The sequence below is a fragment of the Orycteropus afer genome, unplaced genomic scaffold (genome assembly GCF_000298275.1).
Source record: "Orycteropus afer afer isolate SDZICR_OR568_19922 unplaced genomic scaffold, OryAfe1.0 scaffold00020, whole genome shotgun sequence".
NCBI classification, from domain to species: domain Eukaryota; kingdom Metazoa; phylum Chordata; class Mammalia; order Tubulidentata; family Orycteropodidae; genus Orycteropus; species Orycteropus afer.
In genome coordinates this window covers 11942063-11965601 of record NW_006921607.1, presented here as the reverse complement: position 1 = coordinate 11965601, position 23539 = coordinate 11942063, and the positions used below count along the sequence as shown (strand labels likewise).

Genomic DNA, 23539 nt, shown 5'->3' with positions numbered 1-23539 from the left:
ACCTAACCTGCTAAGGATTTACTCACTGCTCTGTTCTTTCTGGTGACAGGCTCATTGCATCACACCTTCTCTCTTTCCCTTAGGAGCTTATTTCCCTTTCAGGTAGCAGATGCCACCACAGGGAGCAAAGGCAGATTTTTCCAACACTCTCTACAGACTCAAAAAGGCAAGGACAGAGCCTGCATGACCATCTTCATGAGCTCTCAAGAAAAGAGAAAGTTTAGCTCAAAGCAAGGCCTTCAGCTAAGTGAACCTCGTAGTCTAAGTTCAAGATAGCTAGTCACCAGGCAGGTAAGCAACAAAGGTGAAAAGGAGGAGGAGTCCAAGCGATGCTGAAGAAATGAGTGTCAAGACCAGACACTTAGGATGCTTCATGGCCAGCTGTGCTAAAGAAAAAGCCACATACTGTTAATATCCCTGACTCCAGAAAACTCTACCTGGAGGGTCTTGGCAAACATAACAGGTGTATTTCTCAGGCACATTTTCTTCCAGTAATCCCATGCAGACCCCATGCTGCCAGCACTGGCACTCTTCACACTGTTAGAATCAAAGAAGCAACAAAAATTAAACTTAGAGGGTATCCTCCATCCAAAAGAAGTCTACCTGCAACAGGCAGGAAGAGGGGAGGGAAGAGCGCTCCCTACTGGCTTATACAGGAACTGAGCTTGCAACTCATCTGGAATTGCACTGTCCAATATGGTAGTCACTGGCAACAGGTGGCTATTTAAATGAACAAATTAAACTAAAAAGTTAGTTCCTCAACTTTAGGAGTCACATTTCAAGTGTTCAACAGCTATATGAAGCTAGTGATTACTGTACTGGACAGGGCAGATAAAGAATATTTAATTCTATTAAACAGTGTCAAACTAGAATACTTTCTAGAGACTTTATTTACTTTTGTGATCACTTTATTAGGACAGAGAGTAAGTTGTTTAAGTGTTTAGAAAAGGCTGACTTGGAGCTGCCAAACTTGAGTTTAAATGCTGGGTTGGATATTCATTAGCTTTGTCACTTTAAACAGGTCACTTCACCCTGGGCTGCAGTTTCCTCCTTTGCAAAAAAGATACTCCTCCTTCCAAACCCATGGGCTGCCTGTGAAGATTCAATGGTTATGTATAAAAGGTACCGGCACAGAGCTAGCATGCAATTTATATGTATTAAATGTAGTACTACTACTAGTAGTCAAATGAATTTGTTTGATGCTTCCTAGAGTAATCATATGCTAGCCTTTTCCAATTATTTTCTCTCAATCTTACCAAAAGTCACACAGCTGATGAGAGAAAAACATGGATCATAATATAATTCAAACCAAAACCAAACCCACTGCCATCAAGTCAATTCCAATGCATAATAACCCCATAGGGATTCCAAGGCTATAAATCTTTACAGAAGCAGACTGCTTCATGTTTTTCTTACATAATGGCTGATGGATTTGAATCACCAACCTTCTGGTAGCAGTTGAATGTCTTAACCACTATGTCACCAAAACATAAGCCTGACTAGTTCCAAAGTTAGTTCATTTAACTCCTAGGTTCCTCTGCCTGCAAATGTGTAGGAGGGGAAGGATGGCGTAGACAAGGAGGGCAGCAGGTGGGAAGACCTGTGGACAGCCTGAGGATAGTAAGCCTGGAAGCTAAGAATTCAGAGAAAGGAATGAGGAAGAAAGGCCTACTCCAGGGACACTTTAAAGCAAGTGATTCTAAACCAGAGCCCTAAATCTGTTAACTATCCAAACAGATGAGCCGTGCAAGATGGAGAGTGAGCTTCCTCACATAGTCTTGAGGGCAGGCCACCAGACTGCCCACAAGGAACTGAGAATCCAAAGGTCAGATGATCATCAGCCACTTGGAATCAGACTGTCCCATCATCAAGAGGGCTTCCATGCAAGGATATAAGCTCTCTAGGAAGTTAATCCCATCAGAATCAAGAGAGACAGACCAGGAAAAGAGACTTCAATTAAGATCTAATCCAGAAATTTCATGTTACAGATGAGGAAACTGAGGCACAGAAAGAGAAAGTAATGTGTGCAAGACAACAACAGCTGGTAGCACAAAATAGATCATTAAGAGTGAAGTCTGAGGGGGGATAAAAAAGGAAATCCTGTCTCACCAATGATTGTAAGTTTCTTGAGAACTAGGAACCACCACAATGAATCAAATGCAACTAAACTGCAAAATCCAAAATGTTAGGTGGCTAAACTACATTGTTTTTTAAAAAATTTAAATTGAGAAATGGTTATGAATTCTAACAGAATAAAATACCTAAGAATTGACCTAACAAATATGCAAGGTATTGATAAAACGTCAAAAGACTACTACAGGTACAGAAAGACTTCAGGCAATTGTAGAGTGTACCCTGTTCCTAGACAGCAAAAGCCAATACCCTAAGGATATCAATGTCTTGGGTTAATCTAAAAAATAATGTAATGCTAATAAAATGATAAAATAATAGCTTTGGAACTAGATAAGCTGGTTCTAAAATCAATTGCCAGGAAATTTGTGAAAAAGAAAAAGTAGTGAGGAGGTGTTAGCACTATTAGACATTTAAAAAATATTATCAAGACACAATAATTAAAACAGAATTGTACAATCAATTATAGACAAAGGGACCAATGGGAAAGAAGGGAATAAGGAAGACCCAAGAAGAACTGATGCCTCTTAATAATGGTATTGACCAAGGGTAAGAATAGACCATGGACTCCCAGAAGAACTGACAGATCCATCTCGGAAGAAGTACAACCAGACGCTGCATAGAAGGGAGGATGATGAGACTTCATCTCACACACCTTAGACATGTGATCAGAAGAGACTAGTCCTTGGAGAAGGGCATTATGCTTGATAAAGCAGAGGGTCAGTGAAAAAGAGGAAGACCCTCAATGAGATGAAATCACACAGTGGCTGCAATGAGGGTCTCAAATGTGGCAGCAATTGGGGATGACATAGGACCAGGCAGTGTTTCATTCTGTTGTACATGGGGTCACAATGAGTCAGAACCCACAGCAAATAACAAGTTAAAACCAACTCATTTGCACCTAACAACAACAACAACAACTTGAATTAATGTAAATTAATGTGAAAGGAGACCAGATTAACAATATGGGCTCATAGGATCTCCAGGTTTTGGGATTGCAGTTCAATTTCACTTTCTTCTTAATATTTTTATATTTCACCTGAAGTTTTTATAAAACATGTAAATGTTTTATCTTTCATCCTAAAAGTGTTATTCTTATTGAAAAACTATTTATAGTGAATAAGTTTATGTAAGCATGCCAAAATACTAACAGTGGCTATCTTTGGGTAAAAATAATCTGGGTAACTCCTGTTTTCTTCTTTGTGATCTTTTCCATTTTCCAAATGCTACAATTATGATGAAATTTTTTTAAGTTATTAAAAAATAAATTACAAAATGGCTATACTATTAAGACTATTTTTTCACTTATATGAAAACCAAAGATAAGTAAGTTTGATAATACCCTGTATTAAAAAGGGTGTGGGGAACAAGCTTTCTCATAATATTGCTGGGTTTGACTTTCTTTGGTACATCCTCTAGAGAAGGAGATAGCAGTATCTGTCAAAATTATAAATGTCCATACCCTTTAGCTCAGGAGCTCTGGTAGCATAGTGGCTAAAACACTTGCCTGCTAACCAGATGGCTGGCGGTTCAAACCCACCAGCCACTCCTCGGAAGGAAGGTTGGGCAATCCTACTTCCGTAGTGATACTGCCTCGGAAACCCAAGGAGGGGTCGCTATGAGTCGGGGCCGACTCGACGGCACATAACAACAACAACAATACCCTTTAGCTCAGTAGGCATACCCTACTGCCAAAATTTGACCCCACAGGTATACTTGCACAAATGTAAAAATTTATATGAAAAGTTATTCCTTGTATTACTGTTAAGATTAGAAACAGTCTTAATGTCCATTGGCAGGGAAAAGGTTAAATAAATGCTCATTCAGCCATTCTGCAGTCATGGAAAAGGATAGGGAAGTGTTTTTATGGTTGAAAATGGAGTGGTCTTCAATCTATATATATTATTAAATGAAAAAAGGAAGATGTGAAATACTACATATAAAATGTTAATATATAAAAAATAATATTGGGGAGAATGTATTTCTTACTGCTTGCTTAGCCATAGACTGTTTCTGGAAGGATGCACAAGAAACTGATAACAAGGGGTACCTCTAGGGAATGGGTAGTTGAGGAACAAAAGAAGAGGTGAAGCTTTTCCCTGTAGACCTTTGTGGACCTTCCGGATTGTAAACCATGTAAATCCATTAGCTAGCAACAAATATATACTATATACATACACATATATATTTTATTTATTTATTTATTTATAATGTGCATCCTGTTAAAAATGCCACACAATTTTTACTAGGAAAGGAAAAGTTTGGGTACCTTATATATATTTGTTGCTCTAGGGCCAGTTCTAGGCCAGCAAACAAACGGCCCATAGGTCAAATCCAGCTCAAAGTCTGTTTTTGCAAACAAGGCATTAGATGAACACAGTCATCTCATTTATTCATGTATTGTTTTGGGCTGCTTTCTCACTACTGCGGCAGAGTTGAAAAGTTGCAACGGAGACCATCTGACCCTTTAAGAAAAAAGAGCAGGCAAACCCTGTCCTAGGACAATTCAAATAATTTAAAATTCAAGTTTCCCTGATACTCATCTTTCTAGGTGGTATTCAGATAGCTGAAATACCCATGACCATTAAGTAGAACACTAACCTTCCAGTGATTTTAATAAGCACTGGTAAATAAAATCAAATAATAATATACTTGAGTTATATTGGTACCAAAATGATGAAAGAAAATTATTTTTTAAAACGTAATGCATGCAACTTGTAGAAAACAAATCTTAAATGTATTCTAGGGTTGTATAGAACACCCATTTAAGTTCAAAATTGTTTTAAGAAAAAATTATTTGCGCCTTCCTAACTAGGCAATGAATAAAACACAAAAAGCTTAAATTACACTTGTTCCAGTTAGCATCCTCTAAATCTCTGTCTTTTGGTAAAGATACTAAGTAGAAAAAGTATATTGTTCATTATGACAGAGACAGTCAGAAACCGTCCCTCCACAACACAGAGCCAGCTGGACACAATTATTTCAAGTAGACAAGTGCAGAAGTCTTCTAGAACAAAAAACAAGGTATTCCGAAGTGAGCTCATTACTGCAAAGCCAGAAGGGGAGCCGTAAATACTGAGCTGAGTTATGGGAAAGGGCACATCACATGCAGGCTGGGAAGGGAGAGACTGTAAGTTAGATCCTGACTTTGCCAAATAACAGCTGTTGTAACCCCAACAGCTTCACACCTGAGTTTCCTTATGTCAAGCCAAGCTCTACTCCCCTAACATCCTATGATCCTTGCTACTTATAAAAATGTCTATGGAGAAAGTATCACCATGGACTACAACAAGGTCTCTTACATTGATAATGCCTTGCAGGAAGGGCCCACTGAAGAGTTCTATGGACAAATGGCAGGTAAATCCAATCAGGCCACCAAAGCCCTGAACTGAGTTCATGCCTACAGAGACAGCGTGAACATTAATGGTTCCCCAAAATTGTTTTAAAAGCCTTACTTCAAAGAAAATTCTACTAAAAAAATTACAGTAGTCTGTGTTTATTCCGATGCATAGCGACCCCATGTGACAAAGTGTAACTACCCCATGGCATTTTCTTGGCTGTAATCTTCATGAAAACAGACCTCTAGGACTTTCTCCCACAGAGTCATTGGTGTGTTCAAACTGTCAACCTTTCAGTTAGCAGCCAAGTGCTTAACTATTACACTACCAAAGCTCCTTTATGTTATAAAAAAAAAAAAAACCAAACTCACTGCCCATAGTGACCCCTCCTTGGGTTTCTGAGGCAGTATCACTATGGAAGTAGATTGCCCAATCTTCCTTCCGTGGAGTGGCTGATGGGTTTGAACCACCAGCCTTCTGGTTAGCAGTCAAATGCCTTAGGCACTAAGCCACAAGAGCTCCTTTATGTTATATAATAATTTTAAAATTATATTCTATAGAGCTTCAGAGGAGCTCTGGTGGTTTAGTGCCTAAGGCATTTGACTGCTAACCAGAAGAATGGCAGTTCAAACCCACCAGCCCCTCCTTGGAAGGAAGACTGGGTAATCTATTTCCATAGTGATACTGCCTCAGAAACCCAAGGAGGGGTCACTATGAGTCGGATCCAACTCGACAGCAGTGGGGTTTTGTTAGAGTTTCAGAGGTTCTGCAATGTGTGTGTGTGTGTGTGTGTGTGTATTTTGTAAATGGGACTACTCAAAACATACCATCATCCTTCTGTGAGCTTGTCATACTGTAGTAGCTTGCATGTTGTGTGACTCTGGAAGCTATGTCACCAGTATTTCAAATATCAGCAGGGTTACCCAGAGTGGACAGATTTCAGAGGGACTTTCTCAGACAAAGACAGATTAGGAAAAAGGATATAGACAGTTCCACTTCTGAAAAAATTGGCCACTGAAAACCTTATGAAGAGCAGTGAAACATTTGATATAGTGGTGGAAGATTAGCCCTTCAGGTTGGAAGGCACTCAAAATATGACTGGAAAAGAGCTGCCTCTTCAAAGTAGAGTTGATCTTAATTTATGAGTGGATTAAAGCTTTTAGGACCTTTATTTGCTGATGTGGCATGACTCAAAAAGGGAAGAAAAGAGCTATGAACATTCATTAATAACTAGAACGTGAAATGTATGAAGTATCAATCTAGGAAAACTGCAGTTGTCAAAAATGAAATGGAACACATAAAATCGATATCCTAGGCATTAATGAGCAGAAATGGACTGGTAGTGGCCATTTTAAATCAAACAATCATTACGGTCAGTCTACTATGCCAGGAATGACAAATTGAAGAGAAATGGCATTGCATTTATCATTAAAAAATATACATATATATATATTTCAAGATCTATCCTGATGTACAATGCTGTCAGTGAAGCATATGTCCTGAAGTACATATGCCTACAAAGAAGACCAGTTAATACAACTATTATTCAAGTTTATGCATCAACCACATCAAAGACAAAGGTGAATAAACTAAAGAATTTACCAACTTCTGCAGTCTAAAATAGACCAAACTTACAATCAAGATGTATTGATAATTACTGGTGATTAGAATGTGAAAGTTGGAAACAAAGACGCATCAGTAGTTGGAAAACATGGACTTGGTGATAGGAATAACAGAGAAGACTGCATGACAGAATTTTGTAAGACCAATGACTTATTCATTGCAAATACCTTTTTTCAACAATATGAAAGGTGACCGTACACATGGACCTCACCAGATGGAATATACAGAAATCAAATTGACCACTATTGTGGAAAGAGGTAATGGAAAAGCTCAGTATCATCAGTCAAAACAAGGCCAGGAACTGACTGTGGAACAGAGCATCAATTGCTCATATGTAAGTTCAAGCTGAAGCTGAAGAAAATTAAAACAACTTCACGAGAGCCAGAATATGACCTTGAATATATCCCACCTAACTTTAGAGACCATGTGAAGAACAGATTTGATGCACTGAACACCAGTAACTAAAACCAGACGAGTTGTGGGATGACATCAAGAACATCATACATGAAGAAAGCAAAAAGCCATTAAAAAGACAGTAAAGGAAGGAAAAAAAAAATGGGTGTCAGAAGAGACTCTGAAATTTGTTTTTGGAGAGTAGCTAAAGAGAAAGGAAGAAATATTGAAATAAAACAGCTGAACATAAGATTTCAAAGGGTGGCTCGAGAAGACAAAGTATTATAATGAAATGTGCAAAGACCTGGAATTAGAAAATCAAAAGCAAAGAACATGTTTGGCACTTCTCAAGGTGAAAGAACTGAAGGAAAAAAATTCAAGCCGCAAACTGCAATACTGAAGGATTCTCTGGGCAAAATGTTGGACAATGCAGCAAGTATCAAGACAAAATGGAAGGAATACACACAGTCACTGTACCAAAAAGAACTGGTTGATATTCAGTCATTTCAGGAGGAAGCATGTGCTCCACAACCAATGGTATTGAAGGAAGAAGTCCAGGCTACACTGAAGGAACTGGAGAAAAACAAGGTCACAGGAACTGAGGGAATATCTACTGAGATGTTTCAACAAACGGATGCAACTCTGGAGGCACTTACTCACCTATGTCAGAAAATCTGGAAGATAGCTGATTGGCCAAACAACTGAAGAGACTGGTATCTGTGCCCATTCCAAAAAAAGTGATGAACAGAATGTGGAAATTATTGAATAATATCATTAATATCATATGCAAGTAAAATTTTGCTTAAGATAATCAAAAAAAAAAAAAAAATTGTAGCAGTGTATTGACAGGGAACTGCCAGAAATTCAAGCTGGATTCAGAAGAGGACATTCGTACATGGGCTATCACTGGTGATGTCAGATGGATCTTGGCTGAAGCAAAGAATACCAAAAAGATGTTTTTTGTGTTTTATTAACTATGCAAAGGCATTCAACTATGTTGGTCATAACAAACATGGACAACATTGCAAACAATGGGAATTCCAGAACACTTAATTGTGCTCACTTAAATGTGCAGAGTTATGGTGTAATGAATTACTTGATATGCCTTTTCTAAGCAGTTTTTGTGACTCCCACCAGCTTATTGGGGATCATGCAATTAAGGTGTATGGTACTCCAATGTGAAGACTGGTTAGTTTTGTCATTCTGCTAGGCTTAAAATGAGTCCTCCTAAGGGGAGAAGGGGGGAATCTCACTGCCATCAAGAGAAAGAATCGCAGTTAGAGTGGAGCACGTCCTTGGACCCAAGGTCCCAGCACTGGCCTCCTTCACAAGAAGACAGCTGAGACAACTGGCAGTAACAATCAGCTAAGACAAACAGCTGAAACAACCAGCTGAAAAGAATCGGCTGAGGAGCCAAGAGGCATAAGACAGAGAAGCAGGTTTGCCAGCCCAAGGAGTGAGAAAGCTGAGTGCCTTTGGGCAAGAGGCTTGTTGGCAGAATAGAGGGCACCCAGGTGTACCTAGTGCCAGAGCTAAAAGAGCTTATAACATTTGCCCAAGGAGGGCAGAGGCCAAGCCAAGAGGCCAAGGGTCAGAGAGGCGTGCCTGAGGGCATGGCTGAGGGGAGACTGTCCTGATGGAAACAGTATATCCTGAGAGTGTTCTGAATCTGAATTGTAGCCTCTTACTTCCCTAATAAACCCCATAATTCTAAGTATCATCTGTGAGTTCTGTGTGGCCATTGCAACAAATTATCGAACCCAGCAGAGAAACAGTGAATGTTATGGGAGGGACAGATGGTGTCAGAGTTGGTAAAAAGGCAGGAGGGTGTTGGCATGTCTGACTTCACAGGAATAGCCTAGGGCTGCTGATGGTGAGTCAGTCTCCCTCCTGTGAAGTTAAAGGAGGTCAGAAGATACCACCCCTATGCCCTTTTTATAAGAGCCTGTACACAGACCAAAGGCAGTTGTTTGAACAGAAGAAGGGGATACTGAATGGTTTAAAATCAGGAAGGGTGTGTCTGGATGGTATCCTTTCACCATACTTATTCAATCTGTACAATGAACAAATAATCCGAGAAGCTGGACTATATGAAGAAGAACACAGTATCAGAATCGGAGGAGGACTCATTAACAACCTGCAATATGCAGATGACACAACCTTGCTTGCTAAAAGTGAAGATGACTTGAAGCACTTACTGATGAGGATCAAAGACTACAGACTTCAGTATGGATTACTTCTCAACATAAAGAACATAAAAATCCTCACAACTGGGCCAATAAGCAACATCATGATGAATTGAGAAAAGATTGAGGCTGTCAAAGATTTCATTTTACTTGGATCCACAGTCAACACTCATGGAAGCAGCAAGAATTCAGACATCATATTGCACTGGGCAAACCTGCAAAAAACCTCTTTGAACTATTAAGGAGCAATGATGTCATTTTAAAAACTAAGGTGTGGCTGACTGACTTAAACCATAGTATTTTCAATCATCTCATATTCATTTGAAAGCTGGACAATGAATTAGGAAGAAATGATTCCTCTGAATTGTGGTGTTGGCAAAGAATACTGAATGTACCATGGACTGCTAGAAGAACGAACAAATCTGTCTGAGAGGAAGTACAGCCAAAATGTTTCTTAGAAGTAAGAATGGCCAAATTTGCATCTAGATGCAACAATGGGTCTCTTCTCATCCAGAGCAAAGAAGAATGAAAAAAACCAAAGACACATGGAAACAATTAGTCCAAGTGACTGGTACACCATGCGATCCTCAGCCTATACGACTATGAGACCAGAACTAGATGGTGCCTGGCTACCACTGTCAACCATTCGGAGGGGGATCTCTTTAGGAGATCCTGGATAGAGAGGGAGAACAATGTGGAGCAAAACTCAAAATCATTTGGAAAAAAAAAAAAAAAGGACCAGGTTTGCTGGTCTGACAGAGCCAGATGGAACCACTAAGACTATGCCCCCTAGTTGCCCTTCAGGTCTGGAACTGAATCCACTCCTGTGGATTCCAGCCAAACAAAAGACAGGCATATGAGCTGAACATTTACATTAGGTAGATACACTCCTTAGAGAGAACAATCATGAGAGAATAGAAGTGCTGTGTATGCAAAGGGAGACAGCTCCAGGGCAGGAGTACACAGAAGGGAAGGACAGATGGAGAGGTAACTATGGGGAGGAAGTGGGAGGGCAGCTGCTGCATTGTGGGAAATTGTAATCAATGTCATGAGACAAAGTGTATGTGAGCTGCTGTACAGAAAGTGAACTTGCTCCGTAAACTTTCACCCAAATCACAATTTAAAAAAAAAAAAAAAGGCCAGACTTCATCTGTTATATTTTGGTCATGCTGTCAGAAGGAATTAGTCACTGGAGTCACTGGAGAAGAATATCATGTTTGATAAATTAAAGGGTCAGTGAAAAAGGAGAAGACCATCAACAAGATGGACTGACACAGTGGCTGCAATCATGAGCTCAAGAATAGCAACTAACCGCGAGAACAGTGTAAGACAGGCAGTGTTTTGTTCTGTTATGCATAAGGTCGCTAGGAGTCAGAACTGACTCATCAATACCCAACAACAACAATATTCAAAACATGTGAAATCAAGTGTGCATGAAGTGTTGAATGTCAATTTGCACCAAAAAAAAAGCACATTCAAATGTGTTTCATCCCAAATACTAAGACAAGGGTGCCCACCAGTACACATAATCTTAAACTCATCTTAAGCTTAAGTACTGCTAGCTTAAGCTCAATATTATGTTGTCCTCAGATCAAAGCTCTTCCTCCCATCTCCAATTAATCTAAGTGATTATATAGCACGAGGTTTAGAAAAGTCACACCTGCAATGGCCACCATATGCATCAAGCTTACCTTAATGATGTGTTACCAAAAAGAGAAAAACAAAAGTGCCACTGAAGCTGCTGCAAGTCAGTAACTGTCATCATAACTTGACTTCATGTCAGACTTCACAAGAACATGCTCAGCATTCACAATCCCAACCTCAAAAGTGAAGATAATGTAATTTGAACTTTCAAAACTACTGCTTTTACCTATTACACGTTTTGGGGTTCTGTGAAAGATTCCAATACAAAAAGGCGTTCAAATGCCTAAAAAAGTTAGAAAATCACTGACCTAAGGTATATAAAGGCCATAAGTACTGTTTGAGACCTTGACTTCCCAGAAGCTGCTATGGACACTATTCAAAAAAAAGAAAGAAACTCCTTCAACCTAAGGTGTGTATGTATGTGTGCAATGTGTGCAACCTGCTGGTTATGGTGGTGTAGGGGTTGGCCAGCCAGCCATTATGTTTCAAAACCAAAAATTTTGTTTCACTTAATTTTAAATATGGATCCTCAGAACTAAGGCACACAAGGCAAAGAACATTTGACAAGGTAAAAAAAAAAAAAAAAAAAAAGGTAAGATGGCAGAATAAGCAGACAAACTACACAGACCCTTTTCAATAAAGAAAAAGGGAACCAATTAACACAGATACAGAAGATAATCCTGGAGCTCTGAGTTTTGAAAGGAAGAATATAGAAGTGGACTAAACCCCAACTTGTAGAAGAACCTACGTGATAACGCCAAAAAAGGACACATACAGAGCTGTGGTATGTCAGCGATCCCAACGGCACAGACAGCCTGGATATTGCCAAGGGGTGTAAGAACCTAAGAATTAACCTAAAAATCAGCCTTGCTAGCCAGGGGCTGCACAGAGGATTGCACTGGTGGCTGGTGAATAAAAGCAGCAGCAGCAAAGAGGGAGATAGGCTGAGCTGTGGACTTTTGCCTGTCCGGAGGTTGCAGCCATTTTGAATGTTAACAAGCAGTTGGACTATTTTGGATACTTAAAGTGACAGCATCCTCTCAGATTCCAGGGGCCTAAGAACAGGCTCCACTTGTTGATGGTCTTCTCCTTTTTCACTGACCCTTTAATTTACCAAACAAGATGTTCTTCTCCAGTGACTGGTTCCTTCTGACAGCATGACTGGAAAAGTGCGATATTCCCCTTGTTACTCTTAGACCCCACACCCTCTCCGTGAACAGAGCAGCCATCTCTCACTCCCACCCACCTTCTGGGCCCACAGGAATTCCATCCCAGCCTGTATGCTCGGAGGGAGCCTGGGTGCTCTGGCCCACCCTGCCGAGATTTTTTTTTGCCTTTATTCTTCCCCCAGTTTGTTTGTTTTTCTCTGTTTTAGAATTATTACTATTATTTGTTCATCCTTTTTATTATTATTATTATTCCCTTCCCAGGTTCTAGTTTTCAGCTTTTTCTCTTTTCCCTATTCCTGGTTCCCATTTTTTTTTCTTTCCAATGGTTAACCCCATTCCTTGTTTTCCTTTTTGCATATTTCCCATTTTTTTTTCTTATTCTCTTACTCCTCTTTTTTCTTCTTACCCACTTCCCAGATATTGTGGAGGTTTTTTCTTTCTTTGGTAATTGTACCTGTGTGTTTATGCAGTGAGTTTTTTGTCCACTTGCTTTTACTTTTTTGATGGTTTTTTGATCACTGTTTTTGTCCGAGTGAGAGACAGCAACCGTGCCTATACAACGCAATCACACCCACACCTCCTACAGCTCCATTTACTGAGTGAGAGTCACCACTTCCTTCTCCACCAACTGGCCAATGATAAATGACCACCAACAAGAGCCCAACTCACCTTTAGTCCTCTTCATGAACAATTAAAAGAGATCTAAATACAACAACGTCACAATGTCTCAGAGACAAGAGACCATCACTGACAAAGAAGCAAGATAAAGCAGAAGAAACAAAGGAGTAGGATACAGACCTAGAAGACATCCCTGAAGAAGCAGCAGCATTGGAACTCCCTGATAAGGAATGCAAAAGAATTATATTTAGGTATCTTCAAAGGACTGAAAGACAGATCAAGGAAAGCACTGACAAAATTAATGAAAACACAGACAAAACCCTAGAACAATTTTAGAAGAAAATACAAAAACAAAATGACAAAATAAATGAAAAATTAGAAATGATTCAAAATCTACAGATAGAAAGAAGAAGATTAACACTACATTTTCAGAAATAGATAACACATTGAAAGGGCAAAGGAGTAGAATTGATGCAATGGAAGACAGAATTAATGAGATTGAAGACAAATACCTGAACACTCCTTTCAAAAGAGATCAATCAGAAAAAAGATCAAAACAAAATGAAGAAAGCCTAAGGTTCATGTGGTATACCATCAAAAGGAATAACCTACATGTAATTGGAATTCCAGAACAGGAAGAAAAAAAGAAAAACACTGAAAAAATTGTCCAAGATTTGTTGGAAGAGAACTTCCATGATATGATGAAAGATACTCATTCAGGAAGTCCAATGATCCCCAAACAGGATAGACCCCAAAAGAAAATCACCAAGGCATATCATCCTCAAACTGATCAAACCAAACACAAAGAAAGAATCCTGAAAGCAGCATGGGAAAAATGCAAAGTTACCTACAAAGGACAACCAATAAGAATAAGCTCTGATTTCTCAGCAGAAACCATGCAGGCGAGAAAGCAATGGGATGGTATACACAAAACCCTGAAAGATAAAAATTTCCAACCGAGAATTATATACCTGGCAAATTTGTCCCTCAAATATGATGATGAAATTAGGAGATTTCCAGATAAGCAGAAATCAAGGGAATTTGTTAAAACCAGACCAAGCTTATGAGAGATACTAAAAGGAGTCCTTTGAACAGAGAACCCAAAATAGCAAACAACAACCGACTATTAATACATAAAATTATATAACCCAGAAACCAACACAGCTATGGACATGACCAAAGGAAAATAAGCTTACAAGATTGTAAACAGGGAACCAGAGACATCAACTGGCAAATGAAGACAACTACAAACCAAAAAGAGGGAAAAAAATAGTGTAGTTATAGAACTTCTAAATGGTGAGGAAGTCAAGAGAACTGCAAGACAGAATTCACTGGTCTAAACTCAGGGAGAAAATTATAAATCACAGGGTAACCTCAAAGAAAAATGATAAACCTGGACAACACAATAAAAAAGAAGACAAGCAAAGATATTTAGCAAATACTAAAACAATAGCAACAAAGGAAATGATAATATGATTCCTAAACAAAATGAGCTCACAAAAGAAAAATATATGAAACAAAGGAACCAGGAACACCATGAAAAAACATATAACAAAATGACAGAAAACAATTCATACTTGTCAATAATTACACTGAATGTCAATGGATTAAATGTACCACTCAAGAGATGGAGAGTTGCAGACTGGTTAAGACAACATAACCCATCAATATGCCATCTACAAGAGACACAGCTTAGAGACAAAAATAGACTAAAAATCAAAAGTTGGAAATAGATTTAGTGAGCAAATGGCAACCAAAAAGGAGCAGGAGTGACAATATTAATTTCTGATCAAACTGACTTTAAGACAAAAACCACCATGAGAGAGAAGGAAGGACATTATATAATGATTAAAAGATCAATTGAACAAGAAGATACAACCATAATAAATACCTATGGATCCAATGCAAGAGCCCCAAAATACATAAATCAGAATTTAACAGAACTGAAATTAAAAATTCCAAAATAGATGACTCCAAGTCATAGTAGGAGACTTTAATACACCACTTTCAATGAAAAACAGAACTAGAAAGAAACACAAGAAAGATGCAGAAGAGCTAAACAATATAATCCACCAACTTGACTTACAGTCATCTATAGAGCACTTCACCCAACAACAGTACACAGTGCACATGGCACATTCTCCAGGAAAGATCGTATGTCAGACCATAAAGCAAGCCTTAATAAATTTAAAACACTGAAAAACTGCAAAGCATCTTCTCAGATCTCAATGCTATTAAATTAGAAATCAACAATAAGATCAACAGAAAAAAAGCACACACATGGAAACTGAACAACACCCTCCTTAAGAATGACTGGGTAACAGAAGAAATAAAAAATGAAATTAAAAATTCCTAGAATCAAATGAAAATGAAACCACAACATACCAAAATCTTTGGAACACAGCGAAAGCAGTGATCAGAGGACAATTTATAGCAATAAATGCACACATCAAAAAAGAAGAGCCAGGGACTTCTGGTAAGATGGAGGAACAGGGAAACAAGTGACACAGACCCTCTTCAACAAAGAAAAGAAAAACCAGTTGACAGAGGTACAGAAGATAATCCTGGAGCCCTGAGCTTTGAAAGAACTATACAGAAGTGGATTAGGTACCAACTAGTGGAAAAACCTGAATGAAATCAGTGAGTACAGAGACAGTCGGAGTTGCAGCTACTGATAGGACCAACAACCTGAATATTTCCAAGTGGTGTTGGGACCAGAAAATTGACCTAAAGATCAGCCCTGGTTACCAGCGGCTGCAGGGACGACTGTGCTGGTGGCCTATGATTAGGAAGGGAAACAGTAAGGAGGGAGACAACCTGAGCTGTGGACTTTCTCCTGCCCAGAGGGTGCAGCCATTTTGATTGTTTACAAGTGGCAGCCTGCAGTGTAGTAAATTACTTAGTATGGCTTTTCTACCCATAAGTCATTATAAACTCAGTGGTGGAATGAGCAACTGAGGAGCTCCTGATTGTAAATGTTATCCACGTGGAGTATTTCTGTTGGGTGTGGCATAATACAATGTTCTCGGAGGTTCCCACTCTCTCTCAGGTGCTTAGAGTTCTGATGCTATGATTGGCTAGTTTGACCACCCGGCCGGGCTCAAAAGGAGGCCTCCTGGAGGCAGAACTCTCTCTGACTGCTGGTTGAGGAAGAAGTGCTGCCAAAAGAGACACGCATCCCTGAAAGAGACACGTGCTGCTGGGAAAGAGACGCAAGAGACATGCATCGCTGAGTGAGACACCGAGGGACCAGCACTGCTGGGAAAGAGACTGTGAGAGACTGTTGGCTGAGGGACGGTGGGCTGGGAGAGAGACTGAGTGTTCTTCCTGAACTTGAGTTGTAGCCTGGTGCTTCCCTAATAAACCCCGTAATCCGTGAGTTCTGTGTGGCCACTGCAGTGAATTACTGAACCCAGGAGAGAGGTGGTGGGTGCTTTGGGAGGAACGGTTGGTGAAAGGGCTGGAGGGAGACAGCATGTTTGGCCTTGCAGTAATAGGCCTTGGGTTACTGCTGTCTTCCTCTTGTGAGATTAGAGGAGGTCAGAACATGTGGCCTCCTTGTCGTTTTTGCACAGCCATTTTGGATATTTAAAATGACCGAGGGCGCAGCCTTTTTGAATGTTTACAAGCAGTGGCCATTTTGGATATTTAAGTAACTGAAGGCACAGCCATTTTGAATCTTTACAAGTGGCAACCATTTTGGATTTTAAAGTGATAGCATTCTCATTAAGATTCCAAGGACCCAAGAATAAGCTCTGTTTGCCAAGGTCAGCAGGGATGTACAAGAGGCTGACAACAGGAAAGGAGACAGGTGGTGAGAGTATAAGTGCTGTCAACTAGTGAATAGAGGAGAGCACAGCACATTACCCTGCTTGTGCAGATAACATACAAACAAAACAAAAAAAATTAAAATCATGGGCAAGTCACTCCAACACACAATCACCAATTAAATATAAACACAAAAATGTCACAATGCCTCAGAGACAACAGGGCATCACAGTCCACACAAAGAAGCAAGATAAAGCAGGAGAAACAAGGGACCAGGATACAAACCCAGAACACATCCCTGATGAAGACACAGCATTGGAACTCCCTGATAAGGAATTCAAAAGAGTTATATTTAGGTATCTTTAATGAATTGACAGATCAAGGAAAACACAGATGAAACTGAAGAAAACACAGAGAAAACCCAACAACAATTTCGAAAGGCAATGTAAGAACAAAATGACAAAATAAATGAAAAATTAGAAATGATACAAAATTTACACAGAAATCCAGAAGATTAATACTAAATTTTCAGAAATAGATAAGGCATTGGATGGGCAAAGGAGAATTGAATCAATGCAAGACAGAATTAGTGAGATTGAAGAGATGCTCACAATCACGGGCCATCAGAGAGATGCAAATCAAAACAACAATGAGATACTGTTTCACCCCAGCACTAACGGCAAGGTTCAACAAGACAGAAAATAACAAATGCTAGTGGGGATGTGGAGAGATTGAGACTCTTATACACTGCTGGTGGGACTGTGAAGTGATACAAACACTATGGAAAGCAATATGGTGATTCCTTAGAAAGCTGGACTGTAGATACCATTTGACCCAGCAATCCCATTACTAGGTATATATCCTAGAGAGGTGAGAGCCAGGAAAGGAACAGATACATGCACACTCATGTTCATCGCAGCACTATTTACAACAGCAAAAAGATGGAAACAACCTATGTGCCCGTCAGCGGAAGAGTGAATGACCAAACCATGGTACATACACACAACGGAATGCTATGCAGCACTAAAGAATAATGTAGAGTCTGCAAAACACCACATAATATGGATGAACTTGAATAATGTAGAGTCTGCAAAACACCACATAATATGGATGAACTTGGAGGACATTATGCTGATTGAAATAAGTCAATCACAGTAGGACAAATATAGTATTAGTTCATTGCTGTGGAGGGTCAAGGAAAGGTTTATATATGGAAGGAAACTTTCTTTGTTGGTTGCCAGGGGTAGGAAGGGAGGGGAGGGAACACTGCCCCCCCCAAAAAAATGCACTGACCCATGTGACTTTAGTTTTGTATATTTTTAAAAATATTTTTATGTATTTATAGTTTTGCATACTTAAATTATATTTCAATAAAATGCATTAAAAAAGAGGAGCCAAAAGCAACACTTTAAGCCAACATCTCTAACATTTAGAAAAAGAACACCAAGAAAAGCCTACAGTCACCAGAAGAAAGGAAATACTCAAGATTCAAGCAGAAATCAATGAAACTGAAAATAGAAAGAACAGAAAAAATCAACAAGACTAGAAGTTGGTGTTTTGAAAAGATCAATAAAATCGACAAACCACGGGCAAATTTAACAAAGGAAAAGAGGGAGAGAATACAAATAACACCAACAAGAAACGAAATGGGTGACATCACAACAGAACCAACTGAAGAACACCTGACTGGGAGTTCTGGATTCAAATCATAACTTGATAACCTATTTGACAGTTCTACAACCATGAGAAAATCATTACTATCTCCCTAACTTTATTTTCCCACCTATAAAATGAGGAAAACAAATGACTTCAGGCAGCCTCATTTAGGGTAAAATGATATTTGTGAAAATATTTCAGAAACTTTAAATTACTACTCAACTATACATACCCATTGCTATTGCGTCGACTCTGAGTCATAGAAATTTGAAAGGTCAGAGTAGAACTGCCTCATATGGTATCCAAGGCTATAAATCTTTATGGAAGCATACTGCCACATCTTTTTCCACGCGGAGAGGCTGGTAGGTTCAAACCGCTGACCTTTTGGTTAGTAGCCAAATAACCACTTCACCATCAGGGTTCCTAATTCTATATAATCACTACCATTAATAAGAAGAGCATTACTCTGGTACTTGGCAATAAAAAGAAATGAACTGTTGACCCATGCAACAACTTGGATGAATCTCAGGAAATTACACTGAGTGAAAAAGCCACTCTCGGTAAGACAACGCGTTGCCATCGTATTATTTCCGACTCACAGCAACCCTTATAGAACAGAGTAGAACTGCCTAGAGACTTTCCATAGCTGTGATCTTTACAGAAGCAAACTGCAACAGTTGCTGGGTGGGTCTGAACTGCTGACCTTTAAGTTGGCCGCTGAGAATTTTAACCACTGCATCACCATGGCTTACTAAAATATATACTGTACCGTTCATGTAACAATCATGTAATAATTACAGAGATATAGAACAGATTAATGGTTGCCAGAGCTTAGGGATGGCAGGCAGGAGATACGTGTGGTTATAAAAGGGTAACATGGGAGTCTTGTGATGATGGTACAGCTGAGTATCTTAATTATAGTGAGGGTAATGCAAGGATACCCATGTGACAAAACTGTATAGAGCAATACACAAACGCAAACACACACACACACACACACAAGTACATGTATAACTACTGATGAAATCTGAATACACTCTGGATTGTGCTAATGCCAATTCTTGGTTTTGTTGTTATACTGTGGTTGTATGGAATGCTAACATGAGGGAGATCAGAGAGAGGGGATTCATGGGACTTCTCTGTACATTTCTTTGCAACCTCCTGTGAATCTATAATTATTTCAAAATAAAATATATTAAAAAAAAAAAAAAAGAGCACTAGGAAAACAAAAAGCAACAGCAAGTGGGCCCACTCACTCTCTAATCCTTCTGAACACTGGCAAAGGCTCAATGTTTCCAAAAAAATCAAAAGAAAAGAAATTGTTGAGCACAAAGAAGACAAAAGAATCAAAGATAAGAAGCACAAAATCAAAGATAAGTGAGATAAATATAACTATATTAAGTCAAGGTCCAAAACTGAACTTGAAAATTGATGCCAATGCCGACCTATAGCATTATAAAGGCAAGCAAATATAATTTTAACATAGTAATCAGGTTGAGGAGGTTTGGGCTTTTTCTCATAATCTCAACAGACTAGGTGGACTCTTACCGGGCATTGGGTAACCACATGTCCTTTTCTGTAGACAACCTCTACTCTCCAACCACGATACCAGAGGTAGGCCCAGGCAGTCATTTTGTTCACTATGACCTTGCCTATACCCCTAACCTCTAACCCCACCAGACTAGATGGCTAGACCAAAGTGGGACACTTGACCAATACTGAACCTTTTATCCCCATCTACCCACAAGTGACTGATCTAAAGGCTAACATTTGACCCAAACCAGTTGGAATTTCTTCCCCAGAACTATAAAAGTTATGACTGAGATTCCAATTTCAGCCTGGCTAGTCACAGTTTCTGATTGACTGCTAATCTAAGGCTGGCGGTTCAAACACACCCAGGTACTTCAAGAAAAAATGGCCTGACAAGCTGTTTCATCCAGTATTACAGCCAAGAAAGCCCTAAGGAGCAGTTCTCCTCTAATACAGGGGGCACCATGAGTTGGAACTGACTCCATGGCAACAGATTTGGTTTTGTTGTTGTTGTTGTTGATCTCTTGAATACAAAAGCATAAACTGGGGGTGGGAGGTGAGCGTGGATGATTATTTTGCATTTTCCAAGAAAACAGGCCCACAGCAAAAAGAAAAAGAACCAAGTGGACTCCATGGAGAAACAGGAAAAGAGGTAGACTAAGCCCTTCAAGATGGAATTCCAGACTCCTGAACCTGGTTGCACTTCTACCCCTGGGTTCCAGGACCCAGTCTATTTTCCCAACACAATTTTACTAAAAACTGAAAAACCAAACTCACTGCCATTGAGTCAGACCTGACTCACAGCGACCCCTCCTCCTTGGGTTTCCAAGCCGGTATCACTACGGAAGTAGGTCGCCCAGCCTTCCTTCCGAGGAGTGGCTGGTGGGTTTGAACTGCCAGCTTTCTGTTAGCAGTCAAATGCCTTAGGTACTATGCTAGCCTCCTAAAAAATCCTAACCAATATAACTACAACTTAATTTTTCACTTTTAGGATGCTAAGATTTGACTGGTGTCAGGTTTTTTTTTTTTTTTTTCTTTTCATTTTTATTGTGATTTGGGTGAAAGTTTACAGAGCAAATTTGTTTTCTATACAGCAGTTTACACACATTTTGTTTCATGACACTGACTGCAACTCCCCACAATGTAACAGTTCTCTTCCCACTTCCTCCCCGTAGGTACTATTCCCTATGTCCTTCTTTCTATGCATTTCTGCCCCCCGCCCCCGCTATCTCTCTGTGCAAACACTACCCTTCTGTTCTCCCGACCTCTAAGGAGTTTATCTATTTGATGTAAATGTTCATCCTTTATGCCTGTATATTGTTTGGCTGGAAGCCACAGGAGTGAGTTCAGTTCCAAACCTGAAGGTAACTAGGAGCCATAGTCTCAGTGGTCTCACCAGGCTCTATCAGACCAGTGAACTGGTTCTTTTTCTGTAATTTGGAGTTTTCTTCCACATTTTTCTTCCACTCTACCCAGGATCTCCTGCACTGATCTTTTCTGAGTGGTTGACTACGGTAGCTGGGCACCATCTAATTCTTCTGGTGTTACTGTCACAAAGGCTGAGGACAGCATGGTCCACCAGTTCCTTGGACTAATTGTTTTCATGTATCTTTGGTTTTCTTCATTATTCTTTGCTCTGAACAAGATGCAACCCATCGTTCTCTAGTATCTAGATGGCTGCTTGCAAGCTTTTAAGACCCCAGTCACTACTCACCAAAGTATGATGTAGAACATTGTTTTTGCGTAATATTTTATGCAAATTGACCTTGAGGTTCCTGCGACCGTGGTCCTGAGCCCCTTGCTCCCTCAGGTGGTTGGCTATGGCCAAGTAGTTATCATGACTTTGCCCCTTGTTAGCTGTATTATATATCTGGACATTCTTATAGCACAAACAAATACTTATGCAGAAATATTGTTTGCCAACCTTATATATGATCATGGGTGTATTCCTCTTTTGCCTAAACATACCTGATCAGTGAGCCTGTCTACCCTACCCATCTGTCTACCCACAGACTAATGTTTGTTATCACAGATAAAGCAGTACTGTGTATGTAAAAGGGTTTATCTTTGTTGTCTGTACCTCTTGTGCACCTCTCTGTGTCTTCCTCTTCCTTAATGCCATTGTGTTGATCACTCACTTTTGGTACATTGCCCTTCCCTTCACCCAAATCAATACCTGCATAGCTTAATTTTAAAAATCAAGTTCCCTCGACTAGGCTAGGCCAGGCAGCTGCCAAGACACCCAGAATCAGCCAGCCAGCAGCCACCTCCTGCAGAACTGTAATTAACAGAAAAAGAAGGGCCAGAAAAAAGCAGGTGTTGGCCGGGATGATCTCCCCAAGCAGGCAAGGAGGGTACACCCTACAAGCACAGTCCAGAGATGGATATGATAGATACAAATGTCAGGAAAATAAAGAACAAGAAGCACCTACAAGATAAAATCAGCCTCCATTGCTTTAGGCCATAAGAAACTTTATCTCAAAGAAAAGGTTTCGATCCATAGGAAGAAGATTTAACTTCCATTCTAGAGATATAGCTCCAGCTGTCCCACTCCTCACTGTGTGACCATAGGTAAGGCCCTTTCCAGTTATGAGCCCCAGCTGCCTCAAGCAGAGTATGAGAGGTTTAGACTCAATGGCCCCTCCCATCTCCTCATATTCTATTAAAGGACTATTTATACTAACCTAGAATTCAAAGAAGCTGAACCAAGAAGCAAAGCTCAGTCTGCTGCCAATAACACTGCTTATCTGGGGCCACTCATTTGACATTTCTGGTAGCTTCAAACTATACCATGGTTTTATGCAAATAATGTGCATGCCATTTGTGTACAAATATGGTAGTCCCTCAAAATTCCCACCAAATACCAGTTTCATGCTTCTCTAGCCCTGTCTCCTAGCAGCTCTGCCTACCTGAATCATGAAGTCATTTTCCTCCTGGACCTCACAGATGCAGCGGACCACCTCAAAATCGTAACGGTCATCCCCATCGAGTTCCTCATCTGGGTTGGTGGTCACATCAACATCTTGGCCACACTCTTCATCACTCCAAAGAAAGCTCTCAGAAGAGGACTCACTCAGGTTATCCTCCTCTGGGAGGAAAGGGAAAACAACAGTCACTATTTTTATTTCGGTTATAAAATAAAAACATCTTAGGCAGTTAGAGTAGAAATGACCTTACAGTCCCACTCTTCTGTGAATATTCACAGAGCTGGAAAATGGAGATTCAATCTGTTTCTTGGGCCTGTCATCTAACAACAGCCTAAACAATGCAGGTTGCCTGGCAATGACCTAACTCCATTTACCAATTCTACTGAGAGCAAAGTTCAAGGTAAGTGACCTAGCTCATTGGCAGAGGAGCTTCATCTCCTTACGACTCACACAGAGGTTCATTAATAACTCAAATAACTTTCTCAACCTCACTCCACCCAACCAGGGTCTGGCTTATCATCAGCCTGTATCCAAAGATACCTTTAAAACTGTAGATA

At 39.8% G+C, this 23539-nt stretch overlaps 1 protein-coding gene across 1 annotated transcript in view; it reads right to left on the bottom strand.

The window, feature by feature from the left end:
* PHF20 (PHD finger protein 20) overlaps positions 1–23539 on the bottom strand; it is a 197154-nt gene that overhangs the window by 14892 nt on the left and 158723 nt on the right. Inside the window, exons 12-13 of the mRNA XM_007934622.2 lie at positions 22965–23143; positions 438–537 (exon numbers count right to left, since the gene is read on the bottom strand). Coding sequence (XP_007932813.1) covers positions 438–537; positions 22965–23143 — 279 coding nt within the window. The remainder of the gene's footprint in view (positions 1–437; positions 538–22964; positions 23144–23539) is intronic.